The 18,986-nt window shown below is 40.8% G+C and overlaps 1 protein-coding gene across 1 annotated transcript in view; it reads left to right on the top strand.

Moving 5' to 3' along the window:
- The first annotated feature begins 6,878 nt into the window (after window positions 1-6,878).
- The window catches only part of LOC126991759 (putative glucosylceramidase 3), a 28,718-nt gene continuing 16,610 nt past the window's right edge, over window positions 6,879-18,986 (top strand). Inside the window, exons 1-3 of the mRNA XM_050850446.1 lie at window positions 6,879-7,006; window positions 17,882-18,073; window positions 18,689-18,821. Of these exons, the coding sequence (XP_050706403.1) occupies window positions 6,964-7,006; window positions 17,882-18,073; window positions 18,689-18,821 (368 nt within the window). The 5' untranslated portion in view covers window positions 6,879-6,963. The remainder of the gene's footprint in view (window positions 7,007-17,881; window positions 18,074-18,688; window positions 18,822-18,986) is intronic.

The following is an 18,986-nucleotide window of genomic DNA, read 5'->3' as shown; positions in this document are numbered from 1 at the left end:
TGCCAGACCCTATCAAAAGCTTTTGATATGTCAAGCGCAATAACAAAGGTTTTACCGAAACGGCTAAGAGAGGATGACCAAGAGTCAGTTAGGAAGGCAAGGAGATCACAAGTAGAACGCCCCTTGCGGAACCCATACTGGCGATCAAAGAGAAGGTCAGAAGTTGAAAGGTGCTTTTTGAATCTTCCGGTTAAGGATTGATTCAAAAGCTTTAGATAGACAGAAAAGTAAAGCTATAGGGCGGTAGTTTGAGGAATTGGAACGGTCACCCTTCTTAGGCACAGGCTGTACAAAGGCATACTTCCAGCAGGAAGGAAAGGTAGATGTTGATAGGCAGAGACGAAAGAGTTTGACCAGGCAGGGTGTCAGCACGGAAGCACAGTTTTTAAGGACAATAGGAGGCACTCCATCAGGTCCATAAGCCTTCTGAGAGTTGAGGCCAGAGAGGGCATAGAAAACATCATTTGGAAGAATTTTAATAACAGGCATAAAGGAGTCAGAGGGGGATGAGTAGGAGGAATATCCCCAGAATCGACCAGGGTGGAGTTCTTACAGAAAGTTTGAGCGAAGAGTTCAGCCTTAGAGACAGATGAGGCGGCAATGCTGCCGTCTGGGTTAAGGAGAGGAGGGAAAGAGGAAGAATTGAAATTGGAGATATTTTTGGCTTGATGCCAGAAGTCATGGGAAGAATTAGAAGAAGTAAGATGTTGACATTTTCTTTTGATAAAAGAAGTTTTGGTAAGTCGGAGAAGAGATTAGGCACGATTCCGGGCTGAAATGTAAAGGTCAAAGTTAGCGGGTGTTCAAAGGCTCTGGAACCTTTTGTGAGGTGCCTCTCTATCTTTAACAGCACGAGAACAAGCATAATCAAACCAAGGCTTTTTAGCATGAGGAGAAGAGAAAGAACTTGGAATGTATGTCTCCATTCCAGAGACAATCACCTCTGTGATGCGCTGGGCACACACAGAAGGGTCTCTCTCCTGGAAGCAGTAATCACTCCACGGGAAATCGGAAAAGTACATCCTCAGGTCGTCCCACCGAGCTGAAGCAAAATGCCAGAAGCATCTCCTCTTCGATGGGTCCAGAGGATGTACAGGAGCGATAGGACAGGATACAGAAATAAGGTTATGATCGGAGGAGCCCAACGGAGAGAACAGTTTGACAGAGTAAGCAGAAGGATTAGAGGTAAGGAAGAGATCTAGAATGTTGGGCCTGTCTCCAAGACGGTCGGGAATACGAGTAGGGTGCTGAACCAGCGGCTCGAGGTCGTTGAGGAGAGCAAAGTTGTAGGCTTGTTCACCAGGCTGGTCAGTGAAAGAGGATGAAAGCAGATAGTAGGGGGATAGAGATAGTAGGAGGGAACAGAGTAGAGGTTGCTGTCAGTAGCCTCAGAAACCTGTGTTTCGGTGAGGAAGAGAAGGTGAGGTGTAGAGGAGGAGAGATGGTGTTTCACAGAATGAAAATTAGAATAAAGACCGCGAATGTTGCAGAAATTGATAAGGAGGAGGTTCGAGGAGTTATCAGGACACCTATGAAGTCGGCAGCCAGAAGGGGAGTCCTCCCTGGGGGAATTTATGGTCCCCCCCCAAGGCGGGGACTCCGAGGCTCTGTAATTTTTCGCCATTTTAAATTTTGAATTTTAGGAAAAGGTGTGTGTGTGTTGTGTGAATGTAGTGTGGTGTAGAAAGAGAGGGGAACTCTTTATAGAGCATGCTGAACTGCTGTCTGGTGTTGATGAGACAAAAGGGAAACGGTTAGTGAGGACATGGGAAGGTCTTTGAAGGCTGCAGCACCTCCTCGCTTCCCATATATCCTCACCGGGAGTAGCTCACGCCTGTTCGGTAGGTGTCTTCACTACTCCTATATATATATATATATATATATATATATATATATATATATATATATATATATATATATATATATATATATATATATATATAGATATATATAGATATAGAGAGAGAGAGATTGATGTCGATATAGATATAGATATTTAGCGTGCTGGGCCCACATTCACCACGTGATGGACGACGCGAGTTCGAATCCCCACGCTACCACCTCGGATTTTTTAGTCACCTCCGAGTGGCTTAAAACTACCCACATGCTGTCCTGAAGACCACTCATCAACCGGACTCTAGAGGAAAGCGTCCAAGTGAATCAAGAACGAGTTCCGGGGGGTAGTATGAGCCAAGAGAAGATGGCGCCACTATAAACACTTGCCTGCGCCATGACGGGCTGGGGCGGAACACCATCCAGGCCTCTCAGGCAAGCCAACCGGCGCTATAGGTGTAGACGTAAAAAAAAAATATATATATATATATATATATATATATATATATATATATATATATATATATATATATATATATATATACACACACACGCCTACTCGGAAAGGCTATGGCCGAGTGGTTAGCGTGCAGGCGTGGTGAGCCCAAGGACCTAGCATGGATTAGGTTGAGTCCCACCAACACGCAGATTTTTCCAGTCATCGCTGAGTGGCGGAGGATCACGCACATGCAGTCTGATTCTTCAATTAACCTTAACCTCAGCGACTACAGTCAAAAGGAACATCGGGGGTGGCAGCATGGGCCAGGCAAGAGTCGTCCATCACAGTAGAGTGAGTAAACACTAAAAATAAAATTAAATGCGTCACTAAATGGCTGGGGCCGTCCATATGGCACCTTCAAGAAAGGCTTCCGGCACTACAGGCAGCACTTAATATAAATATATATATATATATATATATATATATATATATATATATATATATATATATATATATATATATATATATATATATATATATATATATATATATATATATATATATATATATATATATATATATATATATATATATATATATATATATATATATATATATATATATATATATATATATATATATATATGTATATATATATATATATATATATATATATATGTGTGTGTGTGTGTGTGTGTGTGTGTATGGTCGTGGTGCTGAGCGGATGTGTGTTGCGTATAGCTCCACACAGAAAGTGTTGACATGGCTGTCAGGGCCAAGGGACTTGGGATTTGTGCTATGTATGTGCGGACTTCTAAGGCGAGAAGTGGATTGGATGCTTTTTGTGTACTAGGTGGTGTCATGTGAAGTGTGCTTTTTGGACTGGGATCAAGCAGGATAATATACCTAAAATAAATTGGATATTCATCCCATGCCTCCATAAAGCGTCCCTGTTTTTTTTTTTTTTTTTTTTTTTTTTTTTTAAGTGTTGGCCTATTGCGCCGGCAGGCTTCTTCCCTGTGGATCCTGAGTTCCTGATGTTCGGTCCAAGGCTTCTTCCCGGTGGCGCCTGATGATCGGCCCAGCCCGTTCTGACGCAGGCGAGTGTTTATAGTGGCGCCATCTTGTATTGGCTCATGCTGCCATCTTTAATCCTAGAATCTAGAGTCCGGGGGCGAGATTCATCATTCCATTTACCGGATCTCTGTCTGGTAAGTTTCGTGGTATCTCCGCCCACCCGGTAAATCTGCATTCATCAACCACTTACCGGACCCGTGGTAAGGCCAAAAGTTACCGCGGCTCCGAGCACCCGTAACCGAGTTACCACAGGCGTGGTAAGTGGGTTGACACTGCCGCGGCTCATGTTCGGAGGCGATTTTGAGCCTGTGTATATTTTTACTTCGTGACGTGCTCTACACCATCAGAAGCAGAAAAGTATGCAGATTTAGGATCTGGGCTTACAAAAGCGATGTGACGAAAACCAGCTGAGTACGAAGGAGTTGAAGAGAAATAAGTGCAAGAAAATGTGTACTCCCTATTCATTTAACTCTGATTTTCGTATGTGTATTTACACATTATTGCTACAATTTTATGATAGAGTGATGCAGAATTTTCTCAGGAAGATGATGGTGGTCTCCACTTTTCTCAAAAATAAATGTTGGGGTTAGGAAATGGGGTGGGAGTGACGTGTGTGAAGTCGTCGGTTTGGGATGAGCTGGGCAGACCCGTGCCTGGCCTCATGCCGGCTTCACTTGCAGGCCGCACTCTATAGTATGTAAGTCTGTGAACTGTCCACCCATGACTTTTCCTTGCTTGTTAAAACACTGCAGAGGGAATGGGTTCTCATCCATGACAGTCACCTCCCGTCTCAAGTCTTCGATATTCTTGCTGTGGAGTTTGACGTCGTAGAATTTTGCTCTGACCACCTAGACACTCCTCACGAAGCCACTCCCGCCATATTTACTTCAGCAGCCACAGCTTCCCACGCCCACGCCCATTGCTTGGCTGCAGTAGAGAGGCATGATGACAATGGCCCCCTAGACAATTTTGGTTGCGAGGGGTGAGTATGGGCAAACATTAGAATAATACCCAATCTTGTAATAGCGAGGCACGCTGTTGACGTTAGCGACGGAAAACTATGAAGGTAACACACAAATGTTCAGAATATAGGCTACATAAGCGAGTATATTTTTATTTCAAGGATAAATATACGAGTAACGTGCGTTCATTCGTAAAAAAAAACGCATGTAATTGAGGGATCACAACGCTAATTATTTGTTTTAAGGCAGTATTTACGCCTGTACAATACACATGTCTTGATTTTGAAGTCTGTGTATTACTAAACAAACGACACGTGAAAGCTGAAATACAGCATCAAAGGTCGCACGTGATTGGCCCAACCAATCGTTGCTAGGGTGCGAGTTACCGGAGCGTTACCATACCGTTGATGAATCCCGTGTTTGAAAGATGCCGCAGCTCTGGTAGCGCTCCGGTAAATGTGAGAGATACCGGAGGCGTGGCTGGTAAGATTGATGAATCCAGCCCCGGGATGATAGGTGGTCTTCTGGACAGCATGTGGGTAGTTTTAAGCCACTCGGCGGCGGCTGAAAAAATCCCAGTTTGGTGGCACCGGTCGGGGATTGAACGCGCGTCCTCCTGAACGCGGGGCCGTCTCGCTGTCCGTTCAGCCACCGCCTCCCCAGCAGTTACCAGCATTGTGGAAAAATTAGATGAATTCAAGCAAGAATTATTTAAAGAATTATCTATGGTTCAGGATGAGGTTGAATCAAGGGCTGTGAAGGTGCAGGAGGAACTGGGATCAGTTGTTGACACGCTTAAACGTGCTGAGCATGCTGAATCTAGCTGGGCTGAGGCGGCAAAGAGAGGCAGGAAAGTGAAGAAGAATCTCTTAGTTGTAAAAGCTTCAATCCAGAAAAAGAAGGCAATAGATATGAAGGATGAAGTCTCTTAGGCATTGAATGGTATTCAAATAACTGATTCAATATTCACAAATGGAAGTAATATTGTCATGAACTATGATAATGAGAACACAAGGGATGAGGCTGCTAAAAAAGTGGTGTCTGTTGAGCAAATTAGTACCAAGAGTGTTGGAAAGATGAAACCAAAGATCATGTTATGCAATGTGCATAAGGAGGAGACCAAGAAAACAAATAAAGGAGACCATCTTGGACCGCAATGAGTTATTACACACAATTGAGGATGTTGAGAATAAGATTGAGCTGATTTTCAGTAAGCCTGCAAATGGCGGTACAATGCACTATATTTTGAGGTGCGACCCAACTGTGAGAGAAATGATTCACAAGAATCACGACAAGTTAAAATTAAAATGGGGAATATACACAGTGAGAGACTTGTAATAGCATATGATCTTGCAATTATATGTTATCATTGTCATGAAGAGATATGGCCATCTTGAGGCCAACTGTGCTGCTAAGAGCAATGGAGAAGCCCCGAACTGTTTCAAATGCGCTGGCGATCATAAATCGAAGGATTGCTCCATGGCTGAGAAGAAATGCATAAATTGTGTGAGGTACAAAAAGCCTGAAATCAGCCACTCAGCAAATGACCAGTGTTGTGTAGTTCCCCAGACTGAAATTGAGAGAATTCGTAACATAACCGATCATGGCTATTAATTAGTGTTTGAACTCAAAGATAAATTGTGTGTGATAAATGTTCAGTGAGTTAGAAATAATCGTTGGATATTTAATTGTGATACTATAACGAAGATTTCAGACATGAAAACCGAACCAATGGATATTTGTGATATTATTTGTGACAGTATATAAGATGCTCACTCACTACGATGTTTTAAAATAAGTGCATCGATGATTATTATTGAGGCTTACATTGTAATTGTTGACGGCCTTCGTAGAGCGCTGCACCAGCAGTGGAGCAGGGCCTGAAACCTCATCAACGGTAAACGGTAAAGGGTGTATATATATATATATATATATATATATATATATATATATATATATATATATATATATATATATATATATATATATATATATATATATATATACATATATATATATATATATATATATATATATATATATATATATATATATATATATATATATATATATATATATACAGTAGTGTTTGGGATGAAGCCAAGCAGAGCAAAGAAACATCATTATATAATACCACTACATTATATATATTCTACTGGTGTATATACATACACGAGTAGAGTTCCTTAAAATAGAATGAAGACTTAATTCTAAATTCATGCAAATTAAAAAAGGAAATTACTAAATCGGGCATAGGTGAAAGGCGGCTGTAAACAGCTAATGAAAGTGAATCAAACGAGTTTGAAATATAAAGAATAAGATTGAAAGTTCACTTTAGTTAGGAAAATGTTAAACAGGCAAAATGATGAAATTATGAGTAAAAACTGAATTTTTTTTTAAATATATAATTAAATAAATAAATAAATAAACAGATGAATAAATAAATGGACAATAAATAACTTTATGAATATAGACATTATGCTTTTCAACCGGTGGAGTCTGCGGCACCTGGCCGGGGGTCAGAGTACAAGAGAGTTGGGACGTGTGGGTGATGTAGATAAGCCTGTGAAAGGACAGGTGCACAAGTGAGAAGGTTAGTTTATAAATGGGTACCAGGTCACCCGCCTGCAGTGGTGCCTCCCTTCCTTGATCATGCTGCTGCCGATCCTGCTGGCCGCCTCCTGGGCCGCCGTCGGTAAGTTTCACCTCTCTCTCTCTCTCTCTCTCTCTCTCTCTCTCTCTCTCTCTCTCTCTCTCTCTCTCTCTCTCTCTCTCTCTCTCTCTCTCTCTCTCTCTCTCTCTCTCTCTCTCTCTCTCCCTACTCGAAACTACGGTTGGAAGCTAGATTCGCCCCCCTTTTAAGAGTAGCGTTTGGGGGAACTTCTTTTATAGAATCTGCGGTGCATGGAACAGACTTTCTGCAGAAATTATGAGCCGCTCTCCGTTAAACAGTTTAATACTCGGCTAGACGGGTTACTCCACGAGTTAGCATAGATCGAACTTTTTTTTTCTTGGTGAGTGAGTGGTCGTGGTCTCTATCGCATATATGTTGCGTGCTGCTCCACGAGGAAAGTACTGGGCCGACATGGGTGTCAGGGCCAGAGGCGTGAGGGACTTGTGTTACGTTTGTGAGGATTTCACAGGCGAGAAGTGGATTTTATGCTGTCTGTGTCGTAAATGGTGTCATGTGAAGTGTGCTCATTCAAGGCCTACGAGAGGGGAGGCCTAGGCGATGGGGGGTGACGTCAGCAAGGTGCGGTCCCGCGCTCCGCTCTTGTCTCCTCTCCCCTCTCTGCGCTGTGTGTCTTCTCCTTTCTTTCACCTTATTGCCATGTGCATAAGCAGGCAAGGGGCAGTCAGGCTTGAAGACTACAGATATAACAACCTGTGGCTGTGGTGAATGCATAACATGGCATATATGTATAATACATTCATCATCAATTACTGTCCAGTATTTATCTATGTCAGTTAACTTTTCCTTCAGTTCAGCTAAATTATTAAATACTCTACTCTTCCTATGAATTTCTTCATCTGTTTTACTTCTCTCCATTACCACCAGTATAGCACATTGCTCCCTCCTCGTTTTCTTCATAACGGGGACTTCTCTAACACGTGCAGGCCCCGATAAATAGTCAGGGCAGTTAGGTAATTGGGAAGGAACAGCACCATCCTGGAGGCGAATCTTCATCAAGCTAGCGCTAAGTTTCCTTCCAGTCTTCTCGCCGAAGTGCGTGCCTCTCGCATGATGTCCTCGGGCCTAAAATGCAGCTCACACACCTGCAAAAAATAATGTATGTGTAAAATATATAAAATGATTGAATTTATTAAAGTAATAGATAGATAGATAAATGGTTAAAAATAAAGATTGATATAGATACCCAGATATATATATATATATATATATATATATATATATATATATATATATATATATATATATATATATATATATATATATATATATATATATATATATATATATATATATATATATATATATATATATATATATATATATATATATATATATATATATATATATATATATCTATATATATGTGTGTGTGTGTGTGTACATATTCATTTTCATAAATTTGATATAAAAATGTATATATATACATATATATATATATACATATATATATATATATATATACATATATATATATATATATATGTATATATATATATATGTATATATATATGTATATATATGTATATGTATATATATATAGAGAGAGAGAGAGAGAGAGAGAGAGAGAGAGAGAGAGAGAGAGAGAGAGATAGATAGAGAGAGAGAGAGATAGAGAGATATAGATATATATATATATATATATATATATATATATATATATATATATATATATATATATATATATATATATATATATATACATATATATACATATATATATATATATATATATATAATAGAGTATGGTAGTGGGATAGGTAGTAGGGAACGGGCGTGAGCTACTCCCGGTGAAGATATATGGGAAGCGAGGAGGGTGCTGCAGCCCTTCAAAGACCCTTCCCATGTCCTCACTAACCGTTTCCCTTTTGTCTCATCAACACCAGAGAGCAGTTCAGCATGCTTCAAAAGACAGTTCCTCTCTCTTTCCACACCACACTACATTCACAAAACACACACACCTTTTCCCAAAATTCAAAATTCAAAATGGCTAACGAAAACACCGCCTCGGTGTCCCCGCCTGGGGGGGGGGGGGGGGACCTTAAACTCCCCCAGGGATTACTCCCCTTCTGGCTGCCGACTTGAGAGGTGTCCTGATAACTCCTCGAACCTCCTCCTTATCAATTTCTGCAACATTAGCGGTTTTCGCTCTTATTTTCATTCTGTGGAACATAATCTCTCCTCCTCTAAACCTCACCTTCTCTTCCTCACCGAAACACAGGTTTCTGACGCTACTGACAGCAACCTCTATTCTGTTCCCTCCTACTATCTCTATCCTTAATTTCAATCTAAAGCTGGATGTTGCGCCTACGTGCGCAACGACATCACTTGCTCTCGTGCCCATGACCTTGGCTCTTCTGAATTTTCCACCATCTGGCTAAGACTTCATTGTCATTCTATTACTAAATTCATCTGTGCTGTTTATCTCTCGCCTAACTCTACTAACTATGTAAAATTCTTTGACTATTTGAACTCTAAAGTGGAGAACATCTTGACTCACTCTCCCTTTGCTGAAATCTCCATCTTGGGAGATTTCAATGTTCACCACCAGCTTTGGCTTTCATCCTCTTTCACTGACCAGCCTGGTGAATAAGCCTACAACTTTGCTCTCCTCAACGACCTAGAGCAGCTGGTTCAGCACCCTACTCGTATTCCCGACCGTCTTGGAGACAGGCCCAACATTCTAGACCTTTTCCTTACCTCTAATCCTTCTGCTTACTCTGTCAAACTGCTCTCTCCGTTGGGCTCCTCCGGTCATAACCTTATTTCTGTATCCTGTCCTATCGCTGCTGTACATCCTCTCGACCCACCGAAGAGGCGATGCTTCTGGCATTTTGCTTCAGCTCGGTGGGACGACCTGAGGATGTACTTTTCCGATTTCCCGTGGAATGATTACTGCTTCCAGGATAGAGACCCCTTTGTGTGTGCCCAGCGCATCACAGAGGTGATTGTCTGGAATGGAGGCATACATTCCACGTACTTTCTCTACTCCTCATGCTAAAAAGCCTTGGTTTAATCATGTTGTTCTCGTCCTATTAAAGATAGAGAGGCAGCTCACAAAAGGTTCCAGAGCCTTCGAACTCCCACTAACTTTGACCTTTACATTTCAGCCCGGAATCGTGCCAAATCTATTCTCCGACTTACCAAAACTTCTTTTATTAATAGAAAATGTCAACACCTTGCTTTTTCTAATTCTTCCCGTGACTTCTGTCATCTAGCCAAAAATATCTCCTCCAATTTCAATTCTTCCTCTTTCCCTCCTCTCCTTAACCCTGACGGCAGCACTGCCGTCTCATCTGTCTTTAAGGCTGAACACTTCGCTCAAACTTTCTGTAAGAACTCCACCCTGGACGATTCTGGGCATATTCCTCCTACTCATCCCCCCTCTGACTCCTTTATGCCTGTTATTAAGATTCTTCCAAATGATGTTTTCTATGCCCTCTCTGGCCTCAACTCTCAGAAGGCTTATGGACCTGATGGAGTGCCTCCTATTGTCCTTAAAAACTGTGCTTCTGTGCTGACACCCTGCCTGGTCAAACTCTTTCGTCTCTGCCTATCAACATCTATCTTTCCTTCCTGCTGGAAGTATGCCTTTGTACAGCCTGTGCCTAAGAAGGGTGACCGTTCCAATCCCTCAAACTACCGCCCTATAGCTTTACTTTCCTCTCTATCTAAAGCTTTTGAATCAATCCTTAACCGGAAGAGTCAAAAGCACCTTTCCACTACTAACCTTCTATCTGATCGCCAGTATGGATTCCGCAAGGGGCGTTCTACTGGCGATCCTCTTGCTCTCTTAACTGACTCTTGGTCATCCTCTCTTAGCCGTTTCGGTGAAACTTTCTCTGTTGCGCTAGACATATCGAAAGCCTTCGATAGAGTCTGGCACCAGTCTTTGCTTTCTAAACTGCCCTCTTTCGGATTCTATCCCTCTCTCTGTTCCTTTATCTCCAGTTTGCTTTCCGGCCGTTCTATCTCTGCGTTGGTAGACGGTCACTGCTCTTCCCCTAATTCTATCAACAGTGGCGTTCCACAGGGCTCTGTCCTGTCACCCACTCTCTTCCTGTTATTCATCATTGATCTTCTTTCCATAACAAACTGTCCTGTCCACTCGTACGCCGACGACTCCACTCTGCATTATTCAACTTCTTTCAGTAGAAGACCATCACAACAGGAAGTACACGACTCCAGACTGGAGGCTGCAGAACGCTTAAGCTCAGACCTTGCTATCATTTCTGATTGGGGCAGAAGGAACCTTGTGTCCTTCAATGCCTCAAAAACTCAATTTCTCCACCTATCAACTCGACACAATCTTCCAAACACCTATCCCCTATTCTTCGACAACACTCAGCTGTCACCTTCTTCAACACTAAATATCCTCGGTCTATCCTTAACTCAAAATCTCAACTGGAAACTTCATATCTCCTCTCTTGCTAAATCTGCTTCCTCGAGGTTGGGCGTTCTGTATCGTCTCCGCCAGTTCTTCTCCCCCGCGCAGTTGCTATCCATATACAGGGGCCTTGTCCGCCCTCGTATGGAGTATGCTTCTCATGTGTGGAGGGGCTCCACTCACACAGCTCTTCTGGACAGAGTGGAGTCTAAGGCTCTTCGTCTCATCAGCTCTCCTCCTCATACTGATAGTCTTCTACCTCTTAAATTCTGCTGCGATGTTGCCTCTCTTTCTATCTTCTATCGATATTTCCACGCTGACTGCTATTCTGAACTTGCTAACTGCATGCCTCCTCCCCTCCCGCGGCCCCGCTGCACGCGACTTTCTACTCATGCTCATCCCTACACTGTCCCAACCCCTTATGCAAGAGTTAACCAGCATATGCACTCTTTCATCCCTCACGCTGGTAAACTCTGGAACAACCTTCCTTCATCTGTATTTCCTCCTGCCTACGACTTGAACTCTTTCAAGAGGAGGGTATCAGGACACCTTTCCTCCCGAAATTGATCTTTCTTTCGGCCACCTCTTTTAATTTTGGGGGGGAACAGCGAGTAGCGGGCTTTTTTTATTATTGTTTTCTTATTTTGTGCCCTTGAGCTGCCTGCTTTGTTGTAATAAATATATATATATATATATATATATATATATATATATATATATATATATATATATATATATATATATATATATATATATATATATATATATATATATATATATATATATATATATATATATATATATATATATATATATATATATATATATATATATATATATATATATATATATATATATATATATATATATATATATATATATATATATATATATATATATATATATATATATATATATATATATATATATATATATATATATATATATATATATATATATATATATATATATATATATATATATATATATATATATATATATATATATATATATATATATATATATATATATATATATATATATATATATATCTATATATATATATATATATATATATATATATATATATATATATATATATATATATATATATATATATATATATATATATATGTATAGATATACAATATATATAGATAGATGAATAGATAAACATGCATGCATACCTGTGTAAATACATACAAACATATGAAGTCATGTGTGATGTGTTTTCCTGAATAGGTCTCTCTCTCTCTCTCTCTCTCTCTCTCTCTCTCTCTCTCTCTCTCTCTCTCTCTCTCTCTCTCTCTCTCTCTCTCTCTCTCTCTCTCTCTCTCTCTCTCTCTCTCTCTCTCTCTCAAACCTCAAATTCTCACATCATTGCATCGATGCAGCAAATAAAGCGAACAGAATGTTGGGCTTCATTAAAAGAAACATTTTATTCAAGAATAAAGATGTAATACTTCCGCTCTACAATAGCTTAGTCAGACCCCACTTGGAATATGCGGTACAGTTTTGGTCTCCCCACCATGCAAAGGACATTGCTAAACTAGAAGGTGTTCAGCGTCGAGCAACAAAAATGATCCCTTCCTTGCGCAACAAATCCTACGAAGAAAGGCTTTCCACCCTTAACATGTTCTCTCTTGAGAAACGTCGCCTCCGAGGAAAACTGATCGAATGTTTTAAAATACTTAATGGTTTCACGAATGTAGACAGAATAAAATTGTTTATGATCGATGACACTTTGCGAACGAGGAACAATGGCACAAAACTCAAATGTAGACAAGTAAATTCAGACTGCACCAAATTTTTCTTCACCAACGTTGTAGTGCGAGAATGGAATAAGCTCCCACCATCAGTGGTCCAGTGTAACACGATTGACTCCTTTAAAAACAAGCTCGACCGTCACTTCCTTGAACTTAATATTAACTAGAGTAGAAAAGCAACGTTTTGGAGCCATCTGATTAATGTAAAATCACTTAGGTTTAAAGGACAGACTCTCTCTCTCTCTCTCTCTCTCTCTCTCTCTCTCTCTCTCTCTCTCTCTCTCTCTCTCTCTCTCTCTCTCTCTCTCTCTCTCTCTCTCTCTCTCTCTCTCGTGTCCCTAAAATATAGGAATGAAGTTAAAAGAAAATGAGAAGGACTTACCCTGCTGTGCTTGTTTGGTGTGTAGCTCTCCCTCCTCATAGTGCGCAGCCTTTTTGGGGAGAGTTCCTCATCTTTCGGGAAGGAAAACACGTGCACTTTTGGGCCGTTCCTGTAGTTTCCTTTGCAATTCGGAACTGCACACGTGTTAGGCATAACCAAATAACATTGATAGCAAAAATAAACCACTAAGAGACACTGTTTTGGGGGAAGGGATGGCTGGAGAGTAGCGCGCGTGACCCCAACCTGACCTGGGAAGAAACTGAGGACTCAGGAGTGCGGGTTAACCTTACCCTCACCTTGATGACTGGCTCAGGTCAGCCCCCCTCATCGCCTAGGCCTCCCCTCTCGTAGGCCTTGGCTCATTTGTCTGGAGTTAAGCAGGATAATATACCTAACATTAATTGAAATTGCACCTCATGCCACCACAAAGCGTCTCTGGCTGCCAAAAGTGTAGAGAAATTGGATGAATTCATGCAAGAGTTATCTAAAGAAATATCTGTGGTTAACCCGTAAACAGCTGCACGCCTCTCAGGTGACTTCTTCGGGAACATACTGTACGCCTCTTGGAAGCGCGAATTTTACATTGCTTCTATAAAATTGCTGAGCCTTGTTCACCCTCGAATCTTTTTACCTAGTTAGCATAGCGTTTCATATTTCATTTTTCATCTTAGTCACAGAGATCCTGTCGTTCGTTTGTCATCAGTCAAGAATGATAAAGACATTTGTATGGGAAGCCTATTGAATGCTTACATATTTTTATTTCCTTTCCCGATCTCTTTGAACAAGGGCCCCTAGATGGTTACTAGCGATAATTACTGGTGTATTGAATGATAGTCAGTAAATGGTGGGAGGATCTTTTGGGTTCGAATGATGATGGAACATCGATTAAAGTCCATCAGTTTTCAAAGATCGAAATTTGAAGTGTATTGATTATTATATACAATATCATGTAATTAACTCTAACCTGTATTAATTACATAATTGGTTTTAGTATGCCACACATTCATTAAATTGAAACTATGACATTTTCATTAGTCTATCATGTCCTGTCTACGTCCTGTATATCTGTGCTCAGAGCCATAGATAGTGAAAAGCCGTAGACAGGCCATGGGCTCCCTAGACGCCATCCTGCATCTGTGTCGCATAGGCTCATTACCTTCTACCCACCGCTTCTACCTCTACACAAGTTCGACACCAAGAGATAAAAGGGGTGGCATTTGAAATTCCAGCAGCTTGTGTCGAGGCAGAAGACCTTTTTAGGATGCAGCGAGCATGAGCGGCATAGATGCAAGATGGCGTCTAGGGAGCCCATGGCCATGCTCTCCTTGTAGGTATCGTAGAGGCAAGATGGCACGTTGCTTAACGCCCTCCGTCTGCCGTTATGCATATACCCACCTCTCGTGCCCTCCATCCTCCGCTTCTTCATAGTCCGTTTCATTCCGTTTGTCCACTCGCGAACGTAGATGTGGCACCTGCGCATTGTTAGTTGATGATTGCGTGAAGACCAACTCTACATTTTCAGTGATATATTTGAATGTTTGATTAAACACAAAAAAACTCAAGGCCCATTTTATGAACTGTAAACATGGCGATTTGCATCGATAATCTACCATACAAGTACACGAAAGAACAGCTTGTATATCAAACAGTTTAGTCTGATCATACACGAACGATTTATAGCCTTTCAGATACCCATATTTCATCTCATTCAGGTACATAAAGTGACATCCGACTCTGCAGATGTCTATACATATGGAAGTTTGATGCGTGGCATGTACGTAACATGTAACATGGGTAGCTTAATATTTGATTATAGCCTAGGTTATCATTCAACAGTTATTATTTACTATTTCATGTTATTTCGATTACTAATCAGTATTTACAAGCAGTAAATTATTAAGGTACCTTTATTTGCACCAGCAGAGTCAAATGTCTTTTAATATACCTGAAATGAGGTATTAATCAATGAATTTGAAAAAACATAGATCGTTCGAACATGATGTGACTATGTTGTTTGATACATGCTTGTCTTTTCGTGTGCTTGAATACTAACATTATCGCTACAAACGACTGAGTTGTTTTTTGTGTATAAATAGACATTCAAATATATTGTTGAAAAATGAGCTTGAATGTCTATCACAACAGTTGATTTTCATGTATTCATGAACAAGACCTATAGACCTGATGGAGTGCCTTCTATTATTCTTAAAAACTATGCTGCTGTGCTGACACCCTGCCTGGTCAAACTCTTTCGTCTCTGCCTATTAACATCTATTTTTCCTTCCTGCTGGAAGTACGCCTTCATGCAGCATGTGCCTAAGAAGGGTGACCGTTCCTATCCCTCAAACTACCGCCCTATAACTTTACTTTCCTGTCTATCTAAAGATTTTGAATCAATCCTTAACTGAAAGATTCAAAAGCACATTTCCATTTCTGACCTTCTATCTGATCTCCAGTATGGGTTCAGCAATGGACGTTCTGCTGGCGATCTTCTTGCTCTCCTAACTGACTCTTGGTCATCCTCTCTTAGCCGTTTTGGCGAAACTTTCTCAGTTGCGCTAGACATATCGAAAGCTTTCGATGGAGTCTGGCACAACTCTTTGCTTTCTAAACTGCCCTCTTTCGGATTCTATCCTTCTCTCTGTACCTTTATCTCCAGTTTCCTTTCCGGTGGTTCTATCTCTGCTGTGGTAGACGGTCACTGTTTTTCCCTTAAACCTGTCAACATTGGTGTTCTATAAGGTTCTGCCCTATCACCCTCTCTCCCTGTTATTCATCAATGATCTTTTTTCCATAACAAACTGCCATATCCATCATACGTTGATGACTCCACTTTGCATTATTCAACATCTTTTAACAGAAGACCCTCTCAACAGGAATTGCAAGACTCCAGACTGGAGGCTGCAGAATGCTTAACCCCATAAGTTGCTATCATTTCCAAATGAGGTAAAAGGAACCTTGTGTCTTTCAATGCCTCAAAAACCCAATTTCTCCACTATCAATTCTCCACAATCTTCCAAACACCTGTTCCCTATTCTTCAACAACACTCAGCTGTCATCATCTTCAACACTAAATATCCTCGGTCTATCCTGAACTCAAAATCTCAACCGGAAACTTCACATCACTTCTCTGACTACATCAGTTTCCTCGAGGTTGGGCGTTCTGTATTGTCTCCACCAGTTCTTTTCCCCCGCACAGTTGCTATCCATATACAGGGGCCTCGTCCGCCCTCGTATGGAGTATGCATTTTACGTGTGGGGGTGCTCCACTCACACAGCTCTTCTGGATAGAGTGGAGTCTAAGGCTCTTCGTCTCATCAGCTCTCCTCCTCTTACTGAGAGTCTTCTACCAATTAAAATCCGCCGCCATATTGCCTCTCTTTCTATCTTCTATCGATATATTCACGCCGACTGCTCTTCTGAACTTGCTAACTGCATGCCTTCCCTCCTCCCTCGGCCCCGCTGCACTCGACTTTCTACTCTAGCTCATCCCTATAGTGTCCAAACTCCTTATGCAAGAGTTAACCAGCATCTTCACTCTTTCATCCCTTACACTGGTAAACTCTGGAACAGCCTTCCTTCGTCTGCATTTCCTCCTGCCTATGACTTGATCTCTTTCAAGAAGAGTGTGTCAAGACATCTCTCCATCCGAAATTGAACTCACTTTTGGCCACTCTTTACTTTTGTCTGTTGTGGGAGCGGTGAGCAGGGGGCTTTTTTTTCTACATCCTTTTTGTTGCCCTTGAGCCGTCTCCTTTGTTGTCAAATATATAAAAAAGAAGAAATGCGCAGGTGCCACATCTATCAAAATTCTCGCTTTGTTGGTGGGCAGATGTAATGAAACATAATATAGTTATGCTCAGTTTCGGGGAGGATGTGCGTACGTGTTTTATATGACTATTATTACTATTATTATTATTATTATTATTATTATTATTATTATTATTATTATTATTATTATTATTATTATTATTATTATTATTATTATTATTATTATTATTATTATTATTATTATTATTATTATTATTATTATTATTATTATTATTATTATGCACCAGATACTTACTGTTCCTTTCCTTATCGCCCTCTAATACTTACCCCTCCCGGACATAACTGTCATCCCATATACTCACTTATCCTTCCTCTATTGTTTTTTTATATAACCTCTCGAAAAAAATCAGTCATCTCAAATGATCACTGTTCCTTCATTTATTGTTTTTAATACTTACACCCTTCCGAACACATTATTCATTACATATGCCCACTATTCCTTCTTTTATCGTCTTTGATATAGCCTCCCGGACACATCAGTCACCTCATTCCTTCCTTTCCGTGGTGGTCAGCCTCGGCGACAGACTGCGTGCCGAGGATGTTCGAGGGGGACAGCGTGGTATGTGTGTGCGATTCTGACTTCTGTGACTTGCCGGGGCAGATCAGCGCCCCTGAACTAGGGTCCAACACACGGATCACCTCCTCCAAGGATGGGCTCAGGTTCGCCGTTGAGACCTCCCTGAACGAAGTTTCTGCACCGGATGGTAAGACGAGGACAGTTTTTTCGGTACAGTCCAGATTTTTGTTTTAACTAAAGTAGTAAAGGTGAACAGCATTTGGGTAAAAAAAAGCTTAATTCTCTAAGGTAAAAGCTCAATTTTCTAAGGTAGGGAAATGACAATAACCTTATCGGCACACAACATACAGATGTCCTTTTTGCTGATATAGTAAAGTATAACAATATGTTCGATGAATTCAAGTATAAATTAATTTCTTAAGGACAACAGCATTTCAATTACAGTGAATAGCTTCATTTAGCCTTTCAAGGGTGGAAATTTAGTATAATTTTAGAAATGGAACAAGTCAAGACCATTCTGCGTTAAGATGAAGTTCATTGCCTGCTTCTGAATATTCAGTAAACGATCGCTGTGAAAACAAAGTCTGGGGTCAGCAAAAGAAACATCAAAATGTTTCTTCAGTGACATAATCATGTGGCCGCCTCAGCCAACGCGAGAATTTTCCTAACATGAATAATTTCCGGAAAGAATATGACTACAACCGTTTGAAACACATACTGGATTAATAATGTGACCCCTCCACCCACACCTGCACACCTGCACCTCAGTCCACATCTGTACACCTGTCCCCTCCCCTTGCAGGAGCCACCGTGGTGGTGAATCTCGACCACACTCTCGAATACCAGACAATCTTCGGCTTCGGCGGCGCCTTCACGGACTCCACGGGATTTAATATTCAGAAGCTGCCGGCGGAGGCTCAGGACTGGATCATGAAGTACGCCTGTGTGTTGTTGTTTTGAACTACTTAGGCATATGAGTCATGGAATGTCAGGAAACGGGGAGGATATTGGAGGGAGAAGCATTACTTTGTTATTGACTTCTTTGTTGCAGGATTCGAGAAACATCAAGAAATTGTGACTTAGCTAGAAGGAAAAGTGTT

This window comes from Eriocheir sinensis, chromosome 7, assembly GCF_024679095.1.
Source record: "Eriocheir sinensis breed Jianghai 21 chromosome 7, ASM2467909v1, whole genome shotgun sequence".
Lineage (NCBI taxonomy): Eukaryota > Metazoa > Arthropoda > Malacostraca > Decapoda > Varunidae > Eriocheir > Eriocheir sinensis.
This window is presented reverse-complemented; position numbering and strand designations above follow the sequence as displayed.